This window comes from Leucoraja erinacea, chromosome 1 (genome assembly GCF_028641065.1).
Source record: "Leucoraja erinacea ecotype New England chromosome 1, Leri_hhj_1, whole genome shotgun sequence".
Classification (NCBI taxonomy): domain Eukaryota; kingdom Metazoa; phylum Chordata; class Chondrichthyes; order Rajiformes; family Rajidae; genus Leucoraja; species Leucoraja erinaceus.
Genome location: NC_073377.1, coordinates 24,681,103 through 24,706,548, shown reverse-complemented (window position 1 = coordinate 24,706,548; position 25,446 = coordinate 24,681,103). Strand labels below are relative to the sequence as shown.

General features: G+C 45.3%; 1 protein-coding gene across 2 annotated transcripts in view; it reads right to left on the bottom strand.

Moving 5' to 3' along the window:
* The window catches only part of nedd4l (NEDD4 like E3 ubiquitin protein ligase), a 391,568-nt gene that overhangs the window by 209,161 nt on the left and 156,961 nt on the right, over window positions 1–25,446 (bottom strand). For both annotated transcript variants that reach the window (XM_055665427.1, XM_055665728.1), the window contains exon 3: window positions 1,535–1,616. In XM_055665427.1, coding sequence (XP_055521402.1) covers window positions 1,535–1,616 — 82 coding nt within the window. The remainder of the gene's footprint in view (window positions 1–1,534; window positions 1,617–25,446) is intronic.

Below are 25,446 nucleotides of genomic sequence, written 5' to 3'. Positions count from 1 at the left end.
AAAAGGGTAGTATTTGTGCGAAATTCCAAATTCCTTAATATTTACTAGGCCTCCCATCGTGTGAAGGGCTTGGACGGTGGAATTTGTTACACATGTCTGAAGTAAGAATCCAGAAAAGATTCTCCTGGGTGTCACATGGGCTTGCAGGCTTGAATTAGAGGTTGGATAGGTTGTGACTTTATGAGGTATACAAGATCATGAGAGGCATGGATAAAGTGAATGCTCAGTCTTTTTCCCTGGGTACGAGATTCTATAATCATCAATAGGCTTAAGATGAGAAGGGAGAGACTTAGGAAAGACCTCGGAGTCACCTTTTTCACTCGAGGGTAGTCAGTGTCTGGAACAAGCTGTCAGCTGAAGCGGATCCAATGACAACTTTGAAAATACATTAGGCGGATCTGCATGATCGGAAGGGTTTGGAGGGTTATGGGCCAAATCAAGCAAATGGGATTTGCCCAGTATGCCAACTTGGTCGGCATGCTCAAGGAGGGCCAAAGGGCCTGTGTAGCTCTCTGACTCCCTATCACAGAAATATAGGAAGGCACGCAGGCCTCGAAGGACTGAAATGTTGATCCCACAAAACAGCCAAACATAGATCCATTTGCCATCTCTTGTCTCATGTATTGTTCCTGTCAGAAATTCTCACAGAAGGCTGTGGAGGCCAGGTCAATGGCTATTGACTCTGTACGGTGTCAGGAGTTGTGGGGAGAAGGCAGGAGAATGAGGTTAGGAAGGAGAGATAGATCGCCCATGATTGAACAGCGGAGTAGACTTGATGGGTCGAATGGCCTAATTCTGCTCCTATTACTTATTACTTTATGACCTTATATATTCAATTCAGAGTTAATGTTGTAGTCAAGTGTGTCTACAAAGGATGCAAAGACATCCGTCAGGACCCCAGGTTTCCGACTCCTTTGCTTTTTGTAGCATTCTGGAGTAGATCTCGTCCATCCCTGGAGATTTATCAAACCTAATGCTTTCCATGACATCTAGTATCTATTCATTAATATTGACCTACAAATAACCTTCTTTAAACAGACTTTCTTTGTGATCTCACCCTCATTGCTTAGCTAAATATTTAGATTACCTATCTGGTCTATAAGGAATAACACAATTTCCCTGGCTACCTTCTGCTCCTGATATACACACAGAGTGCACTGGGAGTGTCCCAAGATGACAGTATTATATTGATGTCACATCCATCTCTAGCATCATTATTCTCAGGCCCATCATAATGTTGAATTGCCCTTGTCCAAAATGTTCAGATTCTATTTCACTTGAGAGTAGGAATGGGTGATGTTTCGGGTTGAGACCATTTTTCAGACACAGATGCTGCCTGTCCAGTTTAGTTACTCCAGCATTTTGTGTTTACCTGGGAACCAATTGGCCACTGTGCTACCCCACTTGTTAAAATGAAGAAGTTTAAACATTTATTTTTATTTCTTTTGACCAAATTACAAAGAGCCCTTGTAAATCTCAACGAACAACAGATTTCGTGCATTTATGGCAAGCAAAATAAATCTCTGAAACCTACCTTTTTAATTGTTTTTGTCTGAATCAAAGCAAGTTCCCGATTCTCATCGGCCACATACAGGGATAATTTCACATAGGGATCACTAGACAAAGGAGAACAAAAATGTCAAAATTAACATTCACTTCAATTCTGTCCGACAATCAGAGCCTAATTAACAGAAAAGTTGAATTAAGGGCCTGTCCCACTTGGGCGTCATTTGCGCGTCACACAGGTGGCCCGCGAAGATTTTGTGAATCCCAAAATCCTGGGGCACCGCGTGCGACCACGCATCACTGCCTACATCACCGCGCACCATGCGCGCACAATGTGCACGTAATGCACGCCATGCACACGTAATGCACACCATGCATGCATCACGACCCGTGCGTTGTGCGTCGTAATGCGTAAATTATGTCACGTAAATGCCGCGTAAATGGCGCCTAAGTGGGACAGGCCCTTTACTGTGCACTGCGATGATGCATTTCTCTTCTCAAGAGCAGAGCAAATTTGGCCAGCCATCTTAAACAACCATTCAATGGTAGCACCAAGCATTAAGGAGTCAGAACGAGTTAAACTGTCTCCAGCTTCTTTGAGCAGTACCTGAAATCCAACAAAATTCCCCATTGTATATAATTAACTGGCTGGTAAAATAACATCTGTTGTCTTTAGAAATATTTATTATAATACTAGAAATCCTTTGTGCTCAAGAAATAGCTGTGGAGAAGTACCGTGAACAGGAACGACAAAGTGTACAATGAAATGCATGTAACAATTTGATGTAACAACTGATTCCAATTACTATTAAGAACGATAAAGTGTGTAGGATAGAACTAGTGTATGGATGATCATTGGTCAGCATGGACTCAGTGGCCTGAAGAACCTATTTCCACGCTGTATCTCTAAGTAAAACTAAACTAAGATCCTATTGTAAACTTAGATACCCTTCCTCATTGTCAACCACAATACCAATATTGTTGTCATCCACAGATGTATTAATAATGTTAACTAAGTTGTTTGCCATATTGCTGCAACGGACGCTCCTTTATACCACTTCTGTTTGGCTGCTGTGCCTCTCAATAAGAAAATCGAACAGCAGGCATTTAAAACATTTTCACTGCTACTCAGCTCTTCCCCAATTCCTGGCTGAAAACTCACAGCTGATGTAATGAACCCAGCTTTTCAAATGGCTTAGGTGCAATTTATATGAATGATGCAGAGAACAGCAGGCAGGCATGAGTGGCTTCCAGTCACAATCCTGCAATCTACTTTGATCAATTTCCCTCCTGGGATAAATAATGTTCTATCGTATCATATCTTATCGAGAGACAAGGGGATGCCAAAGCACTGGGAATCGCAGATCTCAAAATGGCAAGTGGAATATACGTCAATAAGAACAGTCAGTTTTTGTGTTCACAGACATAAAAGTTGAAGTTGGTTTATTCACAAAATTGAAGAACTTGAAATTTAAAACAAGGGTAGCAGCAGTAAAAACACAAATTAATGGCGAGGGGTGAACAATTTCAAAATTCAATGTTTGGGCCACTGAAGTCACTGATATGCAATTAATTTTACTACACTGTTCAAGAAGGGAACAAGGTAAAAGAGCAGAAACTATAGGCCGGTTAGCCAAACTTCAATGATTGGTAAGATTTTAGAGTCCATTATTAAGCATGAGTCATTGGGAGCACAGGATAAAATAGGCCGAAGCCAGCATGGTTTTCTGAAGGGGAAATCTTGACTGACAAATCTGTTGGAATTCATTGAGGAAGTACAGTAAAGAGGATAGACAAAGGAGAGTCAGAGTATGTTGTTAATTTGGTATTTCAAAAAGCCTTTGATAAAGTGCAGCACATGAGGCTGCTAAACAAGGTGAGAAGTCATGGTGTTAGAGAGACGATACTTGCAGAGATAGAAGGTTGGCTGAATGGCAAAGGCAAAAAGTATTAGAACTGGGGGGGACATCATTGAAACTTACCGAATAATGAAAGGCCTGGATGGAGTGAATGTGGAGAGGATGTTGTCACGAGTGAAAATCAGAGGGCACCACTTCAGAATAAAAGGATGTACCTTTAGAAAGGAGATGAAAGTGCTCGGTGGGGGCGCGGTGAGTCGGGGGCGCGGTGAGTCGGCTGCCCTGCCAGTGTTCGTTATTTCTACTTTTTTTGTTTTTCTTGGTGTGTCTAGTGGTGGTTTGGGTGTCTCACGGTATGTCTTGTGTGGTGGGTGGTGGGGAGGGGAAAGGGGTGAAGGTTGGATGCCTCCTCCACGGAGCGGCAACTTTTTTCCATGTCGCCTCCCTCGCGGTCTAACAGCATGGATTGTAGTGGCCTTTCCCGGAGTCAGGCCCGGAGCATCAGCAGCAGGCGCAGCATGAACTTTCCATCGCGGAGCGGGCGAACCCTTGCCAGGAGTCGCCATAGAGGAGTGCTCCGAATGCTGGCCTGGTGACTTTGACATCATGGGACTGTGGTCCGCGGAGCTTCTAGCCGTGGGCATGGGGCGTGGACTTAGATCCGGAGCCTGGAATCCCTCGCCAGGGCTTGCCGGAGAAGAGCCTCGACCGCCGGCCTATAACATCCTGAAGCCGCAGTCTCCGGTAGGAAAGTGCCAATTCGGGACCCCCAAGCCGCGGAGTGTGTTCGACCGTCCCGATGTCGGAGTCTCAATCATCCCGACGAGAGGGCCTGTACATCGGGCCGTCCGTAGCGGCGACTACAGTGGGTTTATGGCCCCGACCACAGTGAATAAGGAGGACGATTGGCTGAACTTTGTTGCCTTCCACCACAGTGAAGAATGCTGTGGTAGATGTTTGCGTTACATTTTATTGTGTAGTGCGTGTTCTTTTTAAGTATATTGCTGCTGGCAAATTCAGTTCACTGCACCTTTGGGTGCATGTGACGAATAAAATTGACTTTGACTATGAGATGAGGTGGAATTTCTTTAGCCAGGGTGACCCTGTAGAATTCGTTGCCGCAATCGGCTGTGGAGGCTGTCTTTTGGTCTTTCTAAAGCGGCGATTGGCAGTTTCTTGATTAGTAACGATGTTAAGCGTTACGGAGAAAAGCCAGGAGAATGGGGTTGAGTGGGAACAACTGGTCATCCATGATTGAATGGCGGAGTAGACTTGATAGACCGAATGGCTTAGTTCTGCTCCCATGATTTATGAATTAATAAATTGCTGGATCTGGGCATGTTGCACACCAATCTTGGAAACATCATTTATCAATATCCTCAATAAAGCACATGGGACTCCGCAGTCCACAGATTGGGACATTGTGATTTTCAGCTGAGATTGTCCCTAGGATGTTGCTTTCAATTCCAAATCTCGTTGCATTTATGTGCAATGACAATAAAAGATAATATTATTATTCTATGCTCTGGAAAACGCGAAGGTTTTGGAAAGGCACCAAAATAGATATACCAGACTGAAGACAGAGGTGGAGGATTGGTGAATATCCCCAAATCCCTGATATCCTGCATGATTTTTATTCTTTCATTATTAATTAAATCTTCAACTGTCTCATCCTTGAGCTCTTGATACCACACACAACCAGACCCCACCACCATCCCCCATAAATAACAATGCCATTTTACTGATATATTTCCTTCCTTACGCAGTTCTTTCATACCCACCAGTCTTTTGTTCACTTTTATTAATATCTTGTGTAGGAAGGAACTGCAGATGCTGGTTTAAACTGAAGATAGACACAAAATGCTGGAGTAACTCAGTGGGATCAGCAGCATCACTGGATGGAAGGAATGTGTGACGTTTCGGTTCTAAACCCTTCTTCCCAAAACGTCACCCATTCCTTCTCTCCAGAGATGCTGCCTGAGTTACTCCGGCATTTTGTGTCTATCTTTTATTAATATCTTGTTTTGTACCAGGACTTTTATTGCCTTGGCTTATTCTCTGGTGTTTAATGATATTATTAAAAATCCAAGCCGTTTTTTACTAACTTGACCACTGATTAAGCAGGCTGTTTGAATCGTTACGATTCACAGACCATACGGTCACTTTGAAAGCCAACATATTACATGACAGATTATGGCCGTGGGCGTGGAGACAGAAGATTCAAGCTCCTTGTGATGTTCCAAATCATCAAAGCAAGAAAATTAGAATGTAATTAAAAACAAATTACATTATTCAGCTTTGGGAGAATCTTTTAGCAACATTTGTTGCATTTATGACTGCATTGGTAACTTTCTCAGTTAATAATTACTGCAATAAATCATAAATTTGATAAAGCAATGAAATTTGTCTCTCCTTAAAATACTTAAAATACAAATCACGTTAAATCATTTAAGATGCAACAGTTATGCTTTATCCCTCAAAATTCTTTGAATCACAGTTAAATATTTAAAGCAATGTTTCCTTCAGAGTAAGAAATATAAATTAATTCATCACTACATCAAAAGGTGATCAAGTAACATCTAAATTAAATTCAACATTAACGAGTTAAGAACAATTAAATATGCAGTTTTTCCAATTTCTTTGTGTTTTTCTGAAACCCAGCATGGAAAAGTCCTTGCGCAGAAATGCCAACAGTGATTAGGACAATTTGAAAAAAAAAAAATCACTCACCAGTTGAATTTCAGCACAACATTTATTGGCAATCAAAGTAGGCTACACAACCTTCTCATTGGTCTATCAAAGCCAATCCTCCACAAATGTGGGTTTAGGAAAATATGTCACTTTGAAAACCAACAACTTCCATGACACATCAAGACAGAGGATTCAAGCTCCTTGGGATGTTCCAAAACATCAATGCTTCAGTAATACCAATAATACTAGGTTACAATAGGTTGTAACATAGCTATTACAATAGCTATTACAACAAGTTACAAACATGAATGTTTGAAAAGGCATCATTACACATTACGAACAGCAGGGGGTGCTCTTTATTAGGTATATCGCTCTTAACACAGAGCAGACTCAAAGTGGCCTCATGGGAATCATTCATTAGTTTATATGTTCATAAGTGATAGGGGCAGAATTAGGCCATTCGGTCCATCAAGTGTACTCTGCCATTCAATCATGGCTGATCTATCTCTCCCTCCTAACCCCATTCTCCTGCTTTCTCCCCATAACCCTTGACACCCATTATCCTATATTATATTGCCCACAAAAATCAGATCATCTTTCCACAATTCAACAGCCACCTACATTTCCCATTAAAAATATTTGTCCACTTCTATAAGGAAACCTTGTAAAGAATGCAACAGAAGTACAAATGAAAAAGTAAAAATCTTTGAAGAGTTCTCTTTAGACCGAATATGTAGGAAAGGATGGCAGATGCTGGTTTTCACCAAAGATAGACACAAAATGCTGGAGGAAATCAGCAGGGTAGGCAGCATCTCAGAATTGAAGGAATGGGCGATGTTTCGGGTCCGCAGAGACTGTTCCCTCCATATCTGCAGAGACCGTTCCCTCCACAACTCCCTGGTTAACTCATCCCTTCCCACCCAAACCACCCCCTCCCCAGGTACCTTCCCCTGCAACCGCAGGAGAGGCAACACCTATCCCTATACCTCCCCCCCTCTACCAAGGACCCCGACAGCCCTTTCAGGTGAGGCAGAGGTTCACTTGCACCTCCTCCAACCACATCTATTGTATCCGCTGTTCCAGGTGTGGACTCCTAAATATCAGCAAGACCAAGCACAGGCCTACATGATCTCCCAGTTGCTAAACACTTTAACACCCCCTCCCATTCCCATTCTGTCCTGGGTCCCCTCCACTGTCAGTGAGGCCAAATGCAAATTGGAGGAACAGCACCTCATATTTTACTTGTACAGCTGACAACCCAGCGGTATGAACATTGCCTTCTTTCACTTCAAGCAACCCTCTCTCTCCATCCCTCCCCTATCCAAGTTCTCCAACCAGTCTGACTGTTCTCCTGATTACATTTTCCATTGTATGCCTCGTTGTCAACTTCCCTTAGCTAACAATCAGTGATATCCGACACACACTCGGGACAATTTACAATTTTACCAAGCCAATTAACGTACAAACCTGTATGTCTTTGGAGTGTGGGAGGAAAGCGGAGATCCCGGGGAAGTCCATGCAGGTCAAAGGTTCCAAAGGTTTCAAAGATCTTTTATTGTCACATGTACCAATTAAGGTACAGTGATATGCGAATTACCATACAGCCATATGGGAAAAAAACAAGCAACAAGACATCCAACTACATAAAAGTTAACACAAACATCCACCACAGCAGATTCCCACATTCCTCACTGTGATGGAAGGTAAAAAAGTTGAATCTTCATCGAACCATCCGCCGGGGCGATCGAAGCTCCTGCGGCTTGGAGTTCCCGAAGTCAAGTCTCTGACCTGAGATCGCGAGCTCCATGATGTTAAAGCCCCGCAAGCACCCCGCGGTGGAGCTCTCGGTCGCCTGCAAAGGCCGCCAACTCCTCAATGATAGATCGCAGTGCGGACGGAGATACGACACGGAAACAAATCGCATCTCCGTCGAGGTAAGAGATTTGAAAAAGTTTCCCTCAACTCCCCCCCCCCCACATAAAACGAGCTAAAGAACACTAAAAACATACATTTAACACATACTGTTAGAACACAAAGATGGGACAGACAGACATGTGTCAATTTAAAAGCCTCTTAAACACCACTCCCCCATTTGCCTCTATCACTACCCCATGGCATGCAATACATCAAAAGCTGCTTAATGAAACTCCCATAAAGCTGCAACATGATCAAGAAGGAACTGCAGATGCTGGAAAATCGAAGGTAGACAAAAATGCTGGAGAAGTGGCAACATCTATGGAGGAAGGAAATAGGCAACAGGTCAAAACCCTTCTTCAGACTGATGTCTATTTCCTTCGCTCCATAGATGCTGCCGCACCTGCTGAGTTTCTCCAGCATTTTTGTCAAGCTGCAATATGACTTCCTGACTGTTATACTCAATGCCCCAACTAATTAATGCAATCTTACCATATGTGCAGGTAAGAACTGCAGATGCTGGTTTAAATCGAAGATAGACACAAAGTGCTGGAGTAATTTAGCAGGACAGGCAGCGTCTCTGGAGAGAAGGAATGGGTGGCATTTCATGTTGAGACACTTCTTCAGACCCTATGCCTTCTTAACCATTCTATCCACTGGTGATTGTATGGAAATATAATCCCCTTCACTCTCACATTGCATGCACCCTTTTTTCTGGTGGTCAGATGTAAAGTATTAAACAGGGTTGGCCACTAACAACTGCAATTAACCATATAGATTACAAAATAAAGGGTGAAGGCCCAGGATAATTGGGAAGAGAAGAAAGTCAAATGTGGGCATTTATTAAGCAAAATATTGCAGTGCTGAAGAGTGTGTCTGGGAACAATCATGAACAGAATCTGTTGAGTGTTAAGAAGCAAATCTGTGGCTGTATTACATGTTGCCAAGTACTGTAGCGGGCTGTATATCTAGAGGAGTATATTTGCAGGAAAATAACAGAGATTTGCAAGAAACACAGAGCAAGGATGGTGGGGTATTTCAACAATTCAGATATTGACTGGGACAATAATATCATTAGGGGCAAAGAGTTTAGTTTAGTTTAATTTAGATACAAATAGCTGGAGTAACTCAGCGGGACAGGCAGTATCTCTGGAGAGAAGGAATGGGTGACGTTTTGGGTCAAGACCCTCCTTCAGACTAATTAGGGAAAAGGGAAACAAAAGATATACATGATGATGTTGAGAGATAAAGAATAACGAACGAAAGATATGCAAAAAAGTAATGATGATAAAGGAATCAGGCCATTGTTCGCTGGTTGTTGAATAAAAACGAGAAGCTGGAGTGACTTGGGTGAGGGAGGGATAGAGACGGAATGCTGGGGTTACTTGAAGTTAGAGAATTCAATATCAATACTTTGCATCTACATTCACCAAGGAGAATGGTGTAGAAATGACTTCAGTGAGGGGTCTGTGGATAATCTGGAGGGGGTCAGTATTTAGAAGCAGGAAGTATGGGATGTTATGAAAGACATAACGGTTGGTTAATCCATTGATATGTCAAAATAAACTATGAGAAGCAAGCTTTGAAATGTCACTGCCAGGGCCCCAGCTATCAGTTGATATTTCCACTTTTGATTGTCACCAGTGAAATGCTGGATAAATGTTATTCTTTTATTTAAGAAAGGTCGCATGGATATACCAAGTAACTGCAGGCCAGTGAGCCTTACAACAGTAGTAGGGAAGCTATTAGAGAAAACACTAAGAGATAGGATTTATGTACAAAGACGGGTTGGACTGAGGCAATTAGCATGTGAGATAGACACTAAATGCTAAAGTAACTCAGCGGGTCAGGCAGCATCTCTGGAGAAAAAGAAGAGTTGATATTTCAGGTCAAGACCCTTCTTCAGACAATTAGCATGGGATTGTGCAGGAGAAATGGTGCCTTACTACATTGATTGAATTTATTTGGGTAGATAACTACGAAAACTGATCAAGGCAGGGAAGTAAACATTGGTCATATGGAGAAACCAGATGCCTGTTTACAAAACAAGATACAATGTACTGGATGGAGTAACTTAGCGGGTCAGGCAGCATCCTTGGAGTACATGGATAGATTACATTTTGGGCCAGGAGCCTTCATTAGACTGATTGTCAGGGGTGCGGTGGGGGGGGGGGAGGTAGAAAGCAAGAAGAGAGCTGGGGCAGGATAAAGCATGGTAGGTTATAGGGTGGAGTTTCATAAGCAGATGGCTGGACAAAGGCCAGAATTGAAGAAAAGGTGTGATACAAAAGGAATGAAGAGATGCAAATTGTGAAACCAGAGGAAGGAATCTAGGAGGAAGTGGAGGCAGCCCAGGACGGAAATGTCAGTATGGGAATGGGAAAGGAAGTTTAAATGGTTAGTAACCAGGAGATCCAGTAGACCTTCGCAGGCTGAATGCAAGTGTTCGGCAAAACGGTCACCAAGTCTATGCTTGGTCTCGCCGAGAAGGCCATGCATTGGTGGACCAAGCGCATGTTCAGCAAATTGGTCAGAGGGATTAGATATACATTCATCTGGAAAGAGAGGGGTTGATTAAGGATAGTTAGTATTGTCTTGTGTATGGTTAATTGTGTTTCACAAACTTGATTCCGTTTTTTGAAGTAACCAAGCAGGTTGAGAATAGCAGGGCTATAGACAGAGTCTATAAACACTTCAGCAAGGACTTGGAAGAGGACTTTCTCAGGGAAGAGTGCTTTGGAAGGTTAGATCGATCACATGGGATCTAGCGAGAGCTAGCTAACTTGGCTTCATGATAGGAAGCAAAGAGTGGTGGTAGAAGGATGTTTTATGACTGGAGGCTTGCTGTTTGTCATCGATATCAATGATTTAGATGAGAAAGTGCAAGGCATGATTAGTAAGTTTGCAGACATTATTATAGGTTACTTTGTAGGCAGTGAGGATGATAAATAAGAATGACGGCGGGATCTTGATCAGCAAGGCAAGTATGCCAAGGAATGGCTCATGGAGTTTAATTCAGATCAGTGTGAGATGTTGCACTTTGGTAAGTCAAAACAGGGCAGGACCCTCACAGTGAAAATTAGCACCCCAGGGAGTATTGTAGACCAGTGGAATCTAGAAGTACAAGTACATAATTCCCTGAAAGAGGTATTGCAGGCCAAAAGAGTGGTAAAGGAGACTTGTGACATGTTGGTCTACATCAGTCAGAGAATTGAGTACAGAAGTTGGATTATGTTGCAGTTGTACAAGATGCTGGTGAGGCCATTCAATGTTGGTCACCCTACTCTTGGAAAGATGCCAGTAAGCTGGAAATAGTGCAGAGAAGATTTACAAAGATGCTGCCAGGACTCTAGGAATCTATAGGGTGTGGTTGGGCAACCTAGGACGTTATTCCTCAAAACGCAGGATCCTGATCTTCTAGAGGTGTCTAATATCAAGAGAATTAATTATTGGACATAGTCTTTTATTCCCTCGGGGAGGGGAAATCCAAAACATTTGGGCTGGTGCATGGATAAAAAAGGGATATGGTCCAAACATTCTCAAATGAGACTAACTTTGATTGGGCAGCTTGGTGAGTTAGGGTGAAGAGCTGTGTAACTGTGCTGTGCAACTCCTCAACTCACATGGCCTAGAATTTCAGTCTCACTCCCCCATAATGTAGCCTATCAAATTTACAGCATTTTGTGCTCGCTCATGAAATAGGAACTAGGGACATAATTACAAAGTATAACCTTCAGACTTTCAGAAGGAGAATGTCAAGCACAGATTTTTTAATTCATAAGCAACTTGTCGGTTTCTGGCAAGGCGAGTATTCATTGCTGTTCCAAATTGCCTTGATGGGACGCTGCCAAGTTGCTTCCTTGAATCACTGTTGTCAGCGTGCTGCAGGAACAGGATAATGCTCTTGGGTTGAGAGCATTAAAGGCCTGTCCCACTTGGACGACCTAATCCATGAGTTTAGAAGGCCCTAGACGAGTTGAAAAAAATGTCAAGGTCGTGTTGAGTCGCCGAAGTAAAAGACCTCCTACGACCGTCTCATCCTCAGTCTTCCACACCTAAGACCAACTACGATTAGCTACGAGTGGAAAATGATCACATGATAAAATGATGTAATGTTTGCATTTTTTTTCTCGGGCCAGTTACCGACCTATGGCTATCTACGGCTATCTATGACTACCTAGGACTACCATCACGACGTACTACAACCTACCTATGACGTTCCTGTGAGTAAAAAGTATAAATTTTATCCATGCTGACCTTTTTACACATGGACATTTTTTATCAGGCTGGTAAAAAATGCCGCAACCTACTTGTGGCCACGAGTACGCGGGGACCACTCACGAGCATGAGGATGAGTTACGAAGATCTCCTACGACCTTGTGGCGACCATGCTGCGAGTATGAGTCAAGGGCAAACTCGGCAGAGGTTAGGAACTGTTAGGTCGTGAAAATGGGACGGGGCTTTACTCAGATCTGACTCAGCAGCGAGTCGAAGGACAGGCCATATGTGCACTGAAGTCAGATACTGTAAACCCACAATCAGTCAATATTGGAGGAGATGGGCATTACCAGTGAGTGTAATTTTTATTTGTGTCACATGGCGTGGAAACAGGCCCTTCGGCCCAACTTGCTCACATGGCCCAACATGTCCCACCTACACTAGTCCCGCCAGCCTGCGTTTGGTCCATATCCTTCCAAACCTGTCATATCCATGTACCTGTCAAATTAGCGTTACCGTTGTCCCTGCTTCAACTACCTCCTCTGGTACCTCATTCCACACACCCACCACCCTTTGTGTCAAATAATGTACAAATGATGTTGGGACACCGTTGAAGCAACTGAAAGTAATAGACATCTGCACATAGTCCTCATAAACATCTGCAGTAATTTCCTGAGGCTGTGATAATTGGCATCGTGCTACAAAAAGCACTGTGTGGCAGTTGGGACTCCAGGCTGTGGAAATCTTGCTCCCGGACTCTCAGCGCTTTAATTTTTACAGGGTCACCTTCATGTCACACATGGTCAAGTTCGCCTTGATTGTCCACATTTTGTTACGTTACAGCCTTATTCTAAAACTGATAACATTCTTTTTTTAAATCATCAATCTACACACAATACCTCATAATAAAAAAGCAAAAAACAGGTGTGTAGAAATGTTTGGAAAATAATTAAAAAGAAATAACTGAAATATCACATTTACATAACTATTCAGATCCTTTGCTATTCAACTCAAAATTGAGCTTCTGTGCATCTTGTTTCCATTGATTATCCTCGAGATGTTTCAACAACTTGAATGGAGTCCACAAGTGGTAAATTAAATTGATTGGACATGATTTGGAAAGGCACACAGCTGTACCATAAGGTACCGCAGTTGACAGTGCATGTCAGAGCAAAAACCAAGCCATGAAGACGAAGGAATTAGCCGTAGACCTCCGAGACAGGATTGTGTCGAGACACAGATCTGGGGGAGGGTATAAAACCATTTCTGCAGCATTGCAGGTCCCGAAGAGCACAGTAGCCTCCGTCATTCTTAAATGGAAGAACTTTGAAACCACCAGGACTCTTCATAGAGCTGGCTGCCCGGCCAAACTGAGCAATCGGGGGAGAAGGGCCTTGGTCAGGGAGGTGACCAGGAACCCGATGGTCACTCTGACAGAGCTCCAGATCAGGTCTTCATGGTAGAGTGCCCAGACGGAAGCAACCCTCAGGAAGATTGTTCCCGATGTTAGGGAAGTCCAGGACTAGGGGTCACAGCTTAAGGATAAGGGGGAAATCCTTTAAAACCGAGATGAGAAGAACTTTTTTCACACACAGAGAGTGGTGAATCTCTGGAACTCTCTGCCACAGAGGGTAGTTGAGGCCAGTTCATTGGCTATATTTAAGAGGGAGTTAGATGTGGCCCTTGTGGTTAAGGGGATCAGGGGGTATGGAGAGAAGGCAGGTACGGGATACTGAGTTGGATGATCAGCCATGATCATATTGAAGGGCGGTGCAGGCTCGAAGGGCCGAATGGCCTACTCCTGCACCTAATTTCTATGTTTCTATGTTTCTAAAAGGCACATGACAGCCCGCTTGGAGTTTGCCTAAAGGCACCTAAACAAGACTCTCAGGTCTGATGAAACCAAGATTTAACTCTTTGGCCTGAATGCCAAGTGTCTCGTCTGGAGAAAACCAGGCACCGCTCATCACCTGGCCAATACCATACCTACGGTGAAGCATGGTGGTGGCAGCATCATGCTGTGGGGATGTTTTTCAGTGGCAGGAACTGGGAGACTAGTCAGGATCGCGGGAAAGATGAACGGAGCAAAGTTCGGAGAGATCCTTGATTGAAACCTGCTCCAAGGTGTTCTGGACCTCAGACTAGGGCAGAGGTTCACCTTCCAACAGGTCAACAACCCTAAACACACAGCCAAGACAATGCAGGAGTGGATTTGACAAGTCTGCGAATGTCCTTGAATTGGCCCAGCTAGAACCTGGACTTGAACCCGATCAAACATCTATGGATGGACCTGAAAATAGCTGTTCATCGACGCTCCCCATCCAACCTGATGGAGCTTGAGAGGATCTGCAGAGAAGAATGGGAAAAATTACCCAAATACAGGTGTGTCCCAGCTTGTAGCTTCGTACCCAAGAAAACTTGAGGCTATAATCACCGCCAAAGTTGCCTCAACAAAGTACTGAGTAAAGGGTCTGAATATTTATGTAAATGTGATATTTTAGTCAATTCTTTTTAATTACTTTGCAAAAATTTCTAAACAGCTATTTTCGCTTTTTTATTATGGGGTATTGTGTATAAATTGCTGATAAAATAAAGAATTGAACCCATTTTAGAATAAGGCTGTAACGTAACAAAATGTGGAAAAAGTGAAGGGGTCTGAATACTTTCTGAATGCACTGTCAGTTGCATTTGTGTACACTGAAGGTTCAGAAGGGATGATGGTGGACACGCACATAAAAGAAGCTCCAGAAAATGCATCTATGCGGGAGAACTCTAGGACAGCTTGTCCGATTCTGATGCATAAAAAAGGAAAAAGAACAAATGAAATGAGCTGAACAGTCATCAGCTCAATTTCCATGGCAGCAAAAATAATGGAATCCTTCTTCAGAGATTAAACAAAAAAAAACATTCAGACTGAAAATATAACAAAGACTATTCAGAGGAGATTTGAAATTTGAAAGTCATGGTTGGGTAAATTCACTGAACTTTTAGAAGTAACATGAAGTGTAAACAATGGTAATGACGTGGTGTTAAATGCATTTGGATTTTCACACAGGAAACTCATGACTAAAATCAGAACATGTTTTATCAGATGATCAGTGTCAGAAGAGCCATTTAAAATGGATTTAGGAGTTAAAAGAATTTGTTCTGAGGGAAAAATATGAAGTGGAAATTGCTTCCTTGTCGGAACATTGCTGGGACCACTGTTGTTCACCATCACCTTCGAATAAATTGAATAGACTGTAGTGCGTGGGTCTCAGAATGAGGCAAGTAGTCCGCAGTTTGAGAAGCACTATACTTTATTTCCTCCCGGTTCAGGGGAAGACGAAACCAGGGGAAGATGGCACCCAAACCCTGCCTTTTATACCCTCCGGCTAAGGACCGCCTCCGGACTGCACCACTCCTGTGCCGAGGGGTTCGGCAGTATAATGGGACGACCCTTAGGAGCCGCCACAGGACCCCCCCCCCCCAGAACCAGAGGCACAAAACGCACCGGCGGGCGCACGACCCGGCCGGCCCGCGTGCGGAAGTCAGCAGATCCCGGGGCTTGCGGGGGCGTAGGTGGAGGGACAGGTCGAGGGGCCGGCGGGAGGACAGGTGGAGTGACAGGTGGAGGGAGTCGTGAGGGGGGACGCCCTCGGGGCCGAGGTTGAGCAACCAGCACCGGCTGGTCAATGTCCAGGTGCGCCGGCTTCAAACGGTCAATCGACACGGCCTCCGGCCGGCCCCCCATGTCCAGGACAAAAGTCGACTGCCCGTGTTCCAGCACCCGGAACGGGCCCTCGTACGGCCTCTGAAGTGGCGTCCGGTGGGCATCACGGCGCAGGAAGACGTATGGGCAGACCGTGAGGGCCATTGGCACGTGTGGTCGAAATGTCCCATGGCGGGATGTCGGGACGGGTGCGAGCCTGCCAACTCGCTCGCGAAGGCGTTGAAGGGCGGAGGAGGGCGTTTCCTGATGCTCCGGCGCCGACGGCACGAACTCCCCGGGCACTGTGAGTGTTGACCCGTACACCAGCTCCGCCGATGATGAGGCCAAGTCCTCTTTGGGAGCGGTCCGGATGCCCAGCATGACCCACGGCAACTCGTCCATCCAGTCCGGGCCGGTGAGCCGTGCCTTCAATGCCGCCTTCAGCTGCCGTGTGGAACCTCTCCACCAGACCGTTAGCCTGCGGGTGGTAAAGCCGTGGTGGTGGTGCAGCTGCACCCCCAGCAAGCGAGCCATGGCTGACCACAGCTCGGAGGTGAACTGTGGCCCCCGGTCGGAGGAGATGTGCGCCGGCACCCCGAAGCGAGCAATCCAGTGCGCGGACAACGCACGAGCACACGTAGCCGATGAGGTGTCAGCCAACGGAATGGCCTCCGGCCACCGCGTGAAGCGGTCCACCATGGTCAAAAGGTGGGTGATGCCCCGGGACGGTGGAAGGGGCCCCACAATGTCCACGTGGAGATGGTCGAACCGCCGGTGAGGTAGACCGAACTCCTGGAGAGGTGCGCGGACATGGCGCTGGATCTTTGCTGTCTGGCACGGGATGCAGGTGCGAGCCCAATGGGCAACTTGCTTGCGCAGACCGTGCCACATGAAGCGAGCTGCCACCAGTGCCGTTGTCGCCCGGATTGATGGGTGAGCCAGTCCGTGGATGACCTCGAACACTCTCCGGCGCCAGGTGGCAGGGACGATGGGGCGCGGCTGACCGGACGACACATCGCACAGGATTGTCATACCCCCAGGACCGAGAGGGACATCCTCAAGACGGAGTCCGGAGATGGCAGTCCGGTAGGTGGGCACCTCGTCGTCCGTGAGCTGTGCCGCCGCCAGAGCAGAATAGTCCAATCCGGGCGCCACCTCGAACACGGCATTTATAGCATGGCGGGACAATGCGTCGGCCACCCGGTTCTCTTTCCCCTTGACGTAGCGGATGGCTGTGGTGTACTCGGAGATGTAAGCCAACTGCCGCTGCTGACGTGCGGACCAGGGGTCGGAAACCTTCTGCAGGGCGAAAGTGAGCGGCTTATGGTCGGTGTAGGCGGTGAACGGGCGGCCCTCCAGGAAGTAACGAAAATGGCGCACAGCCAGGTACAGAGCCAGGAGCTCACGATCGAACGCACTGTACTTGGTCTGCGCGCGGTTGAGGTGCCGACTGAAGAAGGCCAGAGGCCGCCAAACTCCGCCCGTCAGCTGCTCCAGCACAGCACCAACTGCCGACTCCGAGGCATCCACAGTGAGAGCAGTCGGGGCATCTTCCCGCGGGTGCACCAGCAGCACGGCCCGAGCAAGGGCCTCCTTCGCGCCGTCGAAAGCTGCCTCCGCCTCGTGGGTCCACTCAACGCTCTGCTGGAACCAGATGAGCGGCCGTGTGGTCCAGAAGCTGGGCAGTTTTACGGAGACCGCGTCCAGAGACAGGGTCGGGCTGGTGTGTGAGGAGGTAGGGCTTTGTTCTGTCTCCATCATGATGCCAATGGAGCGTCGGGGGTCACCAATGGAGCGTGGGTCTCAGAATGAGGCAAGTAGTCCGCAGTTTGAGAAGCACTATACTTTATTTCCTCCCGGTTCAGGGGAAGACGAAACCAGGGGAAGATGGCACCCAAACCCTGCCTTTTATACCCTCCGGCTAAGGACCGCCTCCGGACTGCACCACTCCTGTGCCGAGGGGTTCGGCAGTATAATGGGACGACCCTTAGGAGCCGCCACAAGACTTTATTAGCCAAGTACGACAGGGAATTTGCCTTGGTGCTTTGCTCGCAAGGAGAACAACACGATATACAGTAGATAGGATAAAACATTATGATTTAAACATATGAAGAATTAAATAAAATACCAGAGCAAAAGGCGGCTACAGACTTTTGGTTATTGAGTAGAGCTACTACTCGTGGAAATTTTTTTGTTATGTCTGGCTGTGGCGGCTTTGACAGTCCGGGGTTGCCTCCCACAGGAAAATAGTTCAAAGAGTTTGTGGCCAGGGTGAGAGGGGTCAGAGATGATCTTATCCACTCGCTTCCTGGCCCTTGCAGTGTACAGTTCGTCAATGGAGGGAAGGTTGCAGCCAACAACCTTCTCGACTGATCAAACGATGTGCTGCAGACTACGGATGTCGTGCTTGGTGGCTGAGCCAAACCAGACCATGATGGAGGAGGTGAGGACAGATTCTATGAAGGCAGTATAAAATTGCCTGTGGCAGATTGTGTTTTCTCAACTTCCACAGGAGGCACATCCTCAGTTGTGCCTTTTTGACTGCAGAATCGATGGTAGCCCCCCATTTACGGTCCCTGGAGATGATGGTTCCAAGGAACTTAAATGACTCCACAAATGTGACTGTGGTGTTGTTGATGGTGAGTGGGGGGAGGGGAGGGGGAGCTCTCCTAAAGTCTACAATCAATTCCACTGTATTAAGAGCATTGAGGTCCAGGTTGTTGCGATGGCACCAGGGAGCCAGCTGTGTCACTTCCTGTCTTTAGGCAGATTCCTCCCCATCCTGGATCAGTCCAATCAGGGTTGTGTCGTCCACAAATTTGTGAAGCTTGACAGAGGTTGTCTGTGGACGTGCAGTCGTTGGTGTAGAGTGAGTAAAGGTGAGGAGAGAGTACGCAGCCTTGTGGTGCTCCTATGCTGAGGATCAGCGGGTCCGAGATGTGTTTTCCCAGCCTCACCTGCCGCTTCCTGTCTGTCAGGAAGTTGGTGATCCACGGACAGAGGGGTTCAGGCACAGTCAACTGGGAGAGTTTGGAGTGTAGTAGCTCTGGCACAATGGTGTTGAATGCAGAGCTAATATCCACAAACAAAATCCATGCATGGGTCCCCAGGCAGTCTAGCTGCTGGAGGATGAAGTGCAGGCTTAGGGTTACTGCATCATCCACTGATCTATTAGCCCGATATGCAAACTGCAGAGGGTCCAGCAGGGGGTTTGTGATATTTTTCAGCTTGGCCAGCACGTCTTTCAAAGGTTTTCATGACTACAGAGGTCAGTGCGACAGGGCTGTAGTCATTAAGACCAGTAAAATCCTTGGCTTTTTAGGTACAGGAACAATAGTGGAGACTTTGAAACAGGGCAGTCAGCGACAGTGCAGGTTTGCAGGGACTGGTTGAAAATGTTTGTGTAGACTGATGCCAGTTGTTCAGTACAGAGCTTGAGGGTAGAGGGAGAAACATTGTCTGGACCTGGAGATTTCCGGCTTTACCGTCTCCTGAATAGCTTTTCCACCTCCTCAATTGCTATTGTTAGTGATGGAGCAGTGGCCAGAATGATGTTGGGCTGCAAGGAAGGGGGTGGGTAGTGGACGAGGGCCCAGTGTTTGCAGACTGGAGTCAGGCTGTAAGTAGATGTGAAGCGATGATTGGGGAGAAATGAGTGGGAGAGGGGAGGAGGGGGTACTGGGGTTATGTTTCTGTCTATCAAACCCTCAGTAGAACTCGTTCAGGTCGTTGGTCAGCTGGGGTTCAGCAGTCGTTCAAGGAGCGAGGAATTTTCCACTTGTAGCTGGTGATTTCTTGCAAGCCCTTTCACACTGAAGAGGAGTCATTAGCTGAGAACTTGCTCCCCAACTTCTCAGAGAACCTTTCCTTGGCAGCTAACACAACCTTTGTGCAGGAAGGAACTGCAGAGGCTGGGTTTAACCGAAGATAGACACAAAAAGCTGGAGTAACTCAGCGGGACAGGCAGCATCTCTGGAGGGAAGGAACGGGTGATGTTTCGGGTCAAGATCCTTTTCCAGACCCTTTCGGAGAGAAGGAATGGGTGATGTATCGAGTCGAGACCTCGACGCGAAACGTCACCTATTCTTTTTCTCCAGAGATGCCGCCTGAGTTACTCCACTTTTTGTGTCTAACACAACCTTTACTCAATTGATCAGGGATTTAAACCAAACACATAACTCATGGCCTTAACCTTGCTGCAGCAATGATTGCCTTGAACAGTGAAATGTGGATGGCTGCATAGACCTTAAGGCGCTCTGATTTAATCATTGCTGTATTCGCAAAGTCCTGCAAATTCTTCGAAAGGTTAAGCAGAACCAAATTCAGCATCCGCTTCCAGGCCAACATTCCGAGCACAGAGGCCCTATTCTCACTCAGTTGGGCAGGCTACATTGATTGCATGTCCAACATCAGATTCGCAAAGCAGCCACACATTTCTAAACTTTGTCAAAGGAAGAGATTTACAGGTGTAGTGAGGAAGAGAGCCATCAATGTCCTTAATGGAAAAATCCAAATATCCTGGACTTTTGGGAGTTCCTGGCCCATGACCATCCAAAGTGGAGGAGGAACACGGAAGATGGCACTGAGAATCTCAAATCTGTGCATCCAGAGAGTATAAAGGTCACACATTAATGACAAAAAGGAATGCACCATATCACATACGATTCACTCATCCCATCAGAAACCTCCTGTCCACTTTTGTGATAAAGCCTACAATTCCAATATTGGCCTCACCAACTACCTCAAAACATCAAAAGTGGAGTGGAACATCACCTTCCATCCTTTAGGCACTGAAGACTCAATGAAGAAGAAAATGATTCAGTTCTGGGAAAGAAAATCACTTTTTATACTAGTGAATGATATTTAAGTGGGAGCATAGATAACACAACAGAGGTTTCTGATGAATAAAACAAAAATCTTGCACAATTGGTAAATAGCTTAAAAGTAGATAAATGGTTTACACGAAAGAACACAAAGTGCTGGAGTAAAACAATGGTTCAGGTAGCATCGCTGGAGAACGTGAACAGGTGATTTTTCCGGTTCAAAGATCTTTTATTGTCACATGTACTAATTAATGTACAGTGATATGCGAATTACCATAGTCATACGGAAAAAAAAGCAACAAGACACACAACTACATAAAAGTTAACATAAACATCCACCACAGCGGATTCCCCACATTCCTCACTGTGATGGAAGGCAAAGTCCAATCTTTATCCTCCCGCGGTCAGGGCAGTCGAACCATCCGTCGGGACGATCAAAGCACCCGCAGCCAGCGGTCTAAGCCCCTGCGTTGTGGCGAACAAAACTCCCGCGGCGGGGTGATCGAAACACCCACGGCTTAGAGTTCCCGAAGTCGGTCTCTGATGTTAAGTCCACAAGCACCCATAGTCGGAGCACCAAGGTCGACCCCTGCCAGAGGGATTGCAGGTTCCATGATGTTGAAGTCCCATAGGCTCCCGCGGTGGAGATCTCAAATTCAGTCTCCAGCAAAGGCTGCCAACTCCTCGATGTTAGGCTGCAGTGCGGACGGAGATACGATACAAAAACTATTGCATCTCCATCGAAGTAAGAGATTAGAAAAGGTTTCTCCCACCCGCTCCCACACTCAATAACAAGCTTAAGAACACTAAAAAAAATCAAATTATAACATACAAGTAAAGCATGAAGAAGGAAAGGACAGACAGACTGTTGGCAAGGCAGCCATTGATGGCAGCACCCGGTGCCCGGAAGGGTTGAGACCATTCTTCAGACTAATTAAGGGATGGGAAAGGTGCAGGGAAGAAAGCTGTGAGAAACACCCTCACCTGTGTTTACCTATTACCTGCATGCTTTGTCCTGCCTCTCCTCTCTTCCAGCTTTCCCACTCCCCCTTACAATCAGTCTGAAGAAGGGTCCCAACCCAAAACGTCACCAATTACTTTTCCTCAGGGTGATGTGTGATCCGCTGAGTTACTCCAGCTTTTTGTGTCTATCTTCGGTGTAAACCAGCATCTGCAGTTTCTTCCCACACATAACCTGGGGAGAACCCGTCTACAAATTGACAAAAAATGAACATTACCTGAACCTTACGGGAGTAAGTCTGAGGTAATGGTTTCAAGCCATGGTTTTCAAGGGAAATTGGACACTTGGTTCGGAAAAAGAGAGAGATCTACAATAATTATAGGCAGCATGGAGTAAATGAGGTGCTTGAGGAGTATAAAATAATCTTAAGAAATAAATTAGAAAAGCTAAAAGAAGATATGAGGTTGCTTTGGCAAGTAAGGTGAAAATAAATCCAAAGGGTTTCTACAGCTATATTAATAGCAAAAGGATAGCGAGAGATAAAATTGCTCCATTAGAGAGTCAGAGTGGACAGCTATCTGCAGAGCCAAAAGAGATGAGGGAGATATTGAACAATTTATTTTCTTTGGTATTCACCAAGGAGAAGGATATTGAATTATGTGAGGTAAGGGAAACAAGTAGAGTAGCTATGGAAAATATGAGATTCAAAGAAGAGAAAGTACTGACACTTCCAAGAAATATAAAAGTGGATAAGTCTCCAGGTCCGGACAGGATAGTCCCTAGGACATTGAGGGAAGTTAGTGTAGAAATAGCAGGGGCTATGACAGAAATATTTCAAATGTCATTAGAAACGGGAATAGTACCGGAGGATTGGTGTACTGCGCACGGTGTTCCATTGTTTAAAAAGGGGTCTAAGAGTAAACCTAGCAATTATAGACCTGTTAGTTTGACGTCAGTGGTGGGCAAATTAATGGAAAGGATACTTAGAGATAATATATATAAGCATCTGGATAAACAGGGTCTGATTAGGAACAGTCAACATGGATTTGTGCCTGGAAGGTCATGTTTGACTAATTTTCTTGAATTTTTTTAAGAGGTTACTCGGGAAATTGATGAGGGTAAAGCAGTGGATGTTGTGTATATGGACTTCAGTAAGGCCTTTGACAAGGTTCCTCACGGAAGGTTGGTTAAGAAGGTTCAATGGTTGGGTATTAATGGTGGAGTAGCAAGATGGATTCAACAGTGGCTGAATGGGAGATGCCAGAGAGTAATGGTGGATGGTTGTTTGTCAGGTTGGAGGCCAGTGACTAGTGGGGTGCCACAGGGATCTGTGTTGGGTCCACTGTTGTTTGTCATGTACATCAATGATCTGGATGATGGTGTGGTAAATTGGATTAGTAAGTATGCAGATGCTACTAAGATAGGTGGGGTTGTGGATAATGAAGTAGATTTTCAAAGTCTACAGAGAGATTTATGCCAGTTGGAAGAGTGGGCTGAAAGATGGCAGATGGAGTTTAATGCTGATAAGTGTGAGGTGCTACATCTTGGCAGGACAAATCAAAATAGGACGTACATGGTAAATGGTAGGGAATTGAAGAATGCAGGTGAACAGAGGGATCTGGGAATAACTGTGCACAGTTCCCTGAAAGTGGAATCTCATGTAGAAAGGGTGGTAAAGAAAGCTTATGGTATGCTGGCCTTTATAAATCAGAGCATTGAGTATAGAAGTTGGAATTGAATGTTAAAATTGTACAAGGCATTGGTGAGGCCAATTCTGGAGTATGGTGTACAATTTTGGTCCCCTAATTATAGGAAGGATGTCAACAAAATAGAGAGAGTACAGAGGCGATTTACTAGAATGTTGCCTGGGTTTCAGCAACTAAGTTACAGAGATAGGTTGAACAAGTTAGGTCTTATTCTTTGGAGCGCAGAAGGTTAAGGGGGGACTTGATAGAGGTCTTTAAAATGATGAGAGGGATAGACAGAGTGGACGTGGATAAGCTTTCCCCTCTGAGAGTAGGGAAGATTTAAACAAGGGGACATGACTTGAGAATTAAGGGACAGAAGTTTAGGGGTAACATGAGGGGGAACTTCTTTACTCAGAGAGTGGTGGCTGTGTGGGATAAGCTTCCAGTGAAGGTGGTGGAGTCAGGTTCATTTTTATCATTTAAAAATAAATTGGATAGTTATATGGAAGGGAAAGGAATGGAGGGTTTTGGTCTGAGCGCAGGTATATGGGACTAGGGGAGAATACGTGTTCGGCACGGACTAGAAGGGTCGAGATAGCCTGCTTCCGTTCAGTAATTGTTATATGGTAATCCTTCTCGGCCCCTCGGACTCAATCAAAATGATAGCAGGCAGCCTTGGAAGCCTTACCCCATTACTCAAACCTCACGTCAAAAACCTTGGCGTGATATTTGACTCAGCACTGAAATTTGACAAACAAGTCAATGCCGTGGTAAAAACAATTCCTCCAGTTTGATGACCTCGAAAAGATCATCCACACATTTATCTCCTCCCGCATAGATTACTGCAACTCCCTTTACACTGGCATCAGCCAATCTTCCCTGTCCCGCCTGCAACTGGTCCAAAACACCGCAGCAAGACTGACGGGCACCCGAAAATGGGACCACATCACCCCGATCCTGGCCTCTCTCCACTGGCTCCCTGTGCGGTTCCATATAAATTTCAAGATCTTCCTCTATGTCTACAAAGCCCTCAATAGGCTTTCCCCCACCTACATTAAAAGTCTTCTCACCCACCACACCACCTCCAGGTCCCTCAGATCGGCCGACTTGGGGTTACTGAACATCCCGCATAAGCTCAAGGGTGACCGCGCCTTTGCGGTTGCAGCTCCTAGACTGTGGAACAGCATCCCCCTTCCCATCAGAACTGCCCCCTCCATCGACTCCTTTAAGTCAAGACTAAAAACTTATCTATACTCCGAAGCATTTCTTGACGTCCTCTGAGCGAGGGCTATATGTATATATGTGTGTAGTTTGTTTGTTTATACTATTCTTATAACAAATGTAAAGCACTTTGGTCAACGAGAGTTGTTTTTTAAATGTGCTATATAAATAAATGTGACTTGACTTGACTTGACTCTCTCCCTCATTTGTCTCCACTAAAATGGACTTGCTGAACTTTAACCAAATCTATATTGACATTAGTTCGACAGGTAACACCAGCATAGCTGCTGGGAAATGGAAAATTGTTACTGAACACGCAGCCAAAGGAATCCAGTATCCCTTCAGGATGTGGAACCTTAGCACTGTAAATTCACCCAACATTAGAATTAAAGATGTTGTCACATTTATGAGTTGGCATGTCCTGTTTATTTTAACATTCAATCATACTATGAATTGAACAGAGTGCAGTGAACTTATCAGTTGTGATCAGCTGAGTATTGTTTCTGAGCTTCAGATTTCACATACTTCTGTTGCAACCGGGACATCTTCACAATTAGAAGCCAGCTTCAGACTCACAGTAATAAAAGTCCTTTCGTTTCATGCAGGATTTTATAAAATAAAAGTATTTTTAAAACTTTTACTTTGTTACCATAAGCTAAATATACAATGTTACATTGTTTAAATTGAATAATACTGCACAAGTGTCAATAGAAGTAATTGTTTGTTATTTTATAATGACCCCCTAAATTTAAATTGACAACCATGAGGAAAATTGGATTGACAGAAATATCAGTAAAGAGCATTCTAGAGTGTGGAGGGAGAGGGAAAGGAAAAGGAATAAAGTTGTTGTTTGATTTCTTGAGGGCCTCTGGGC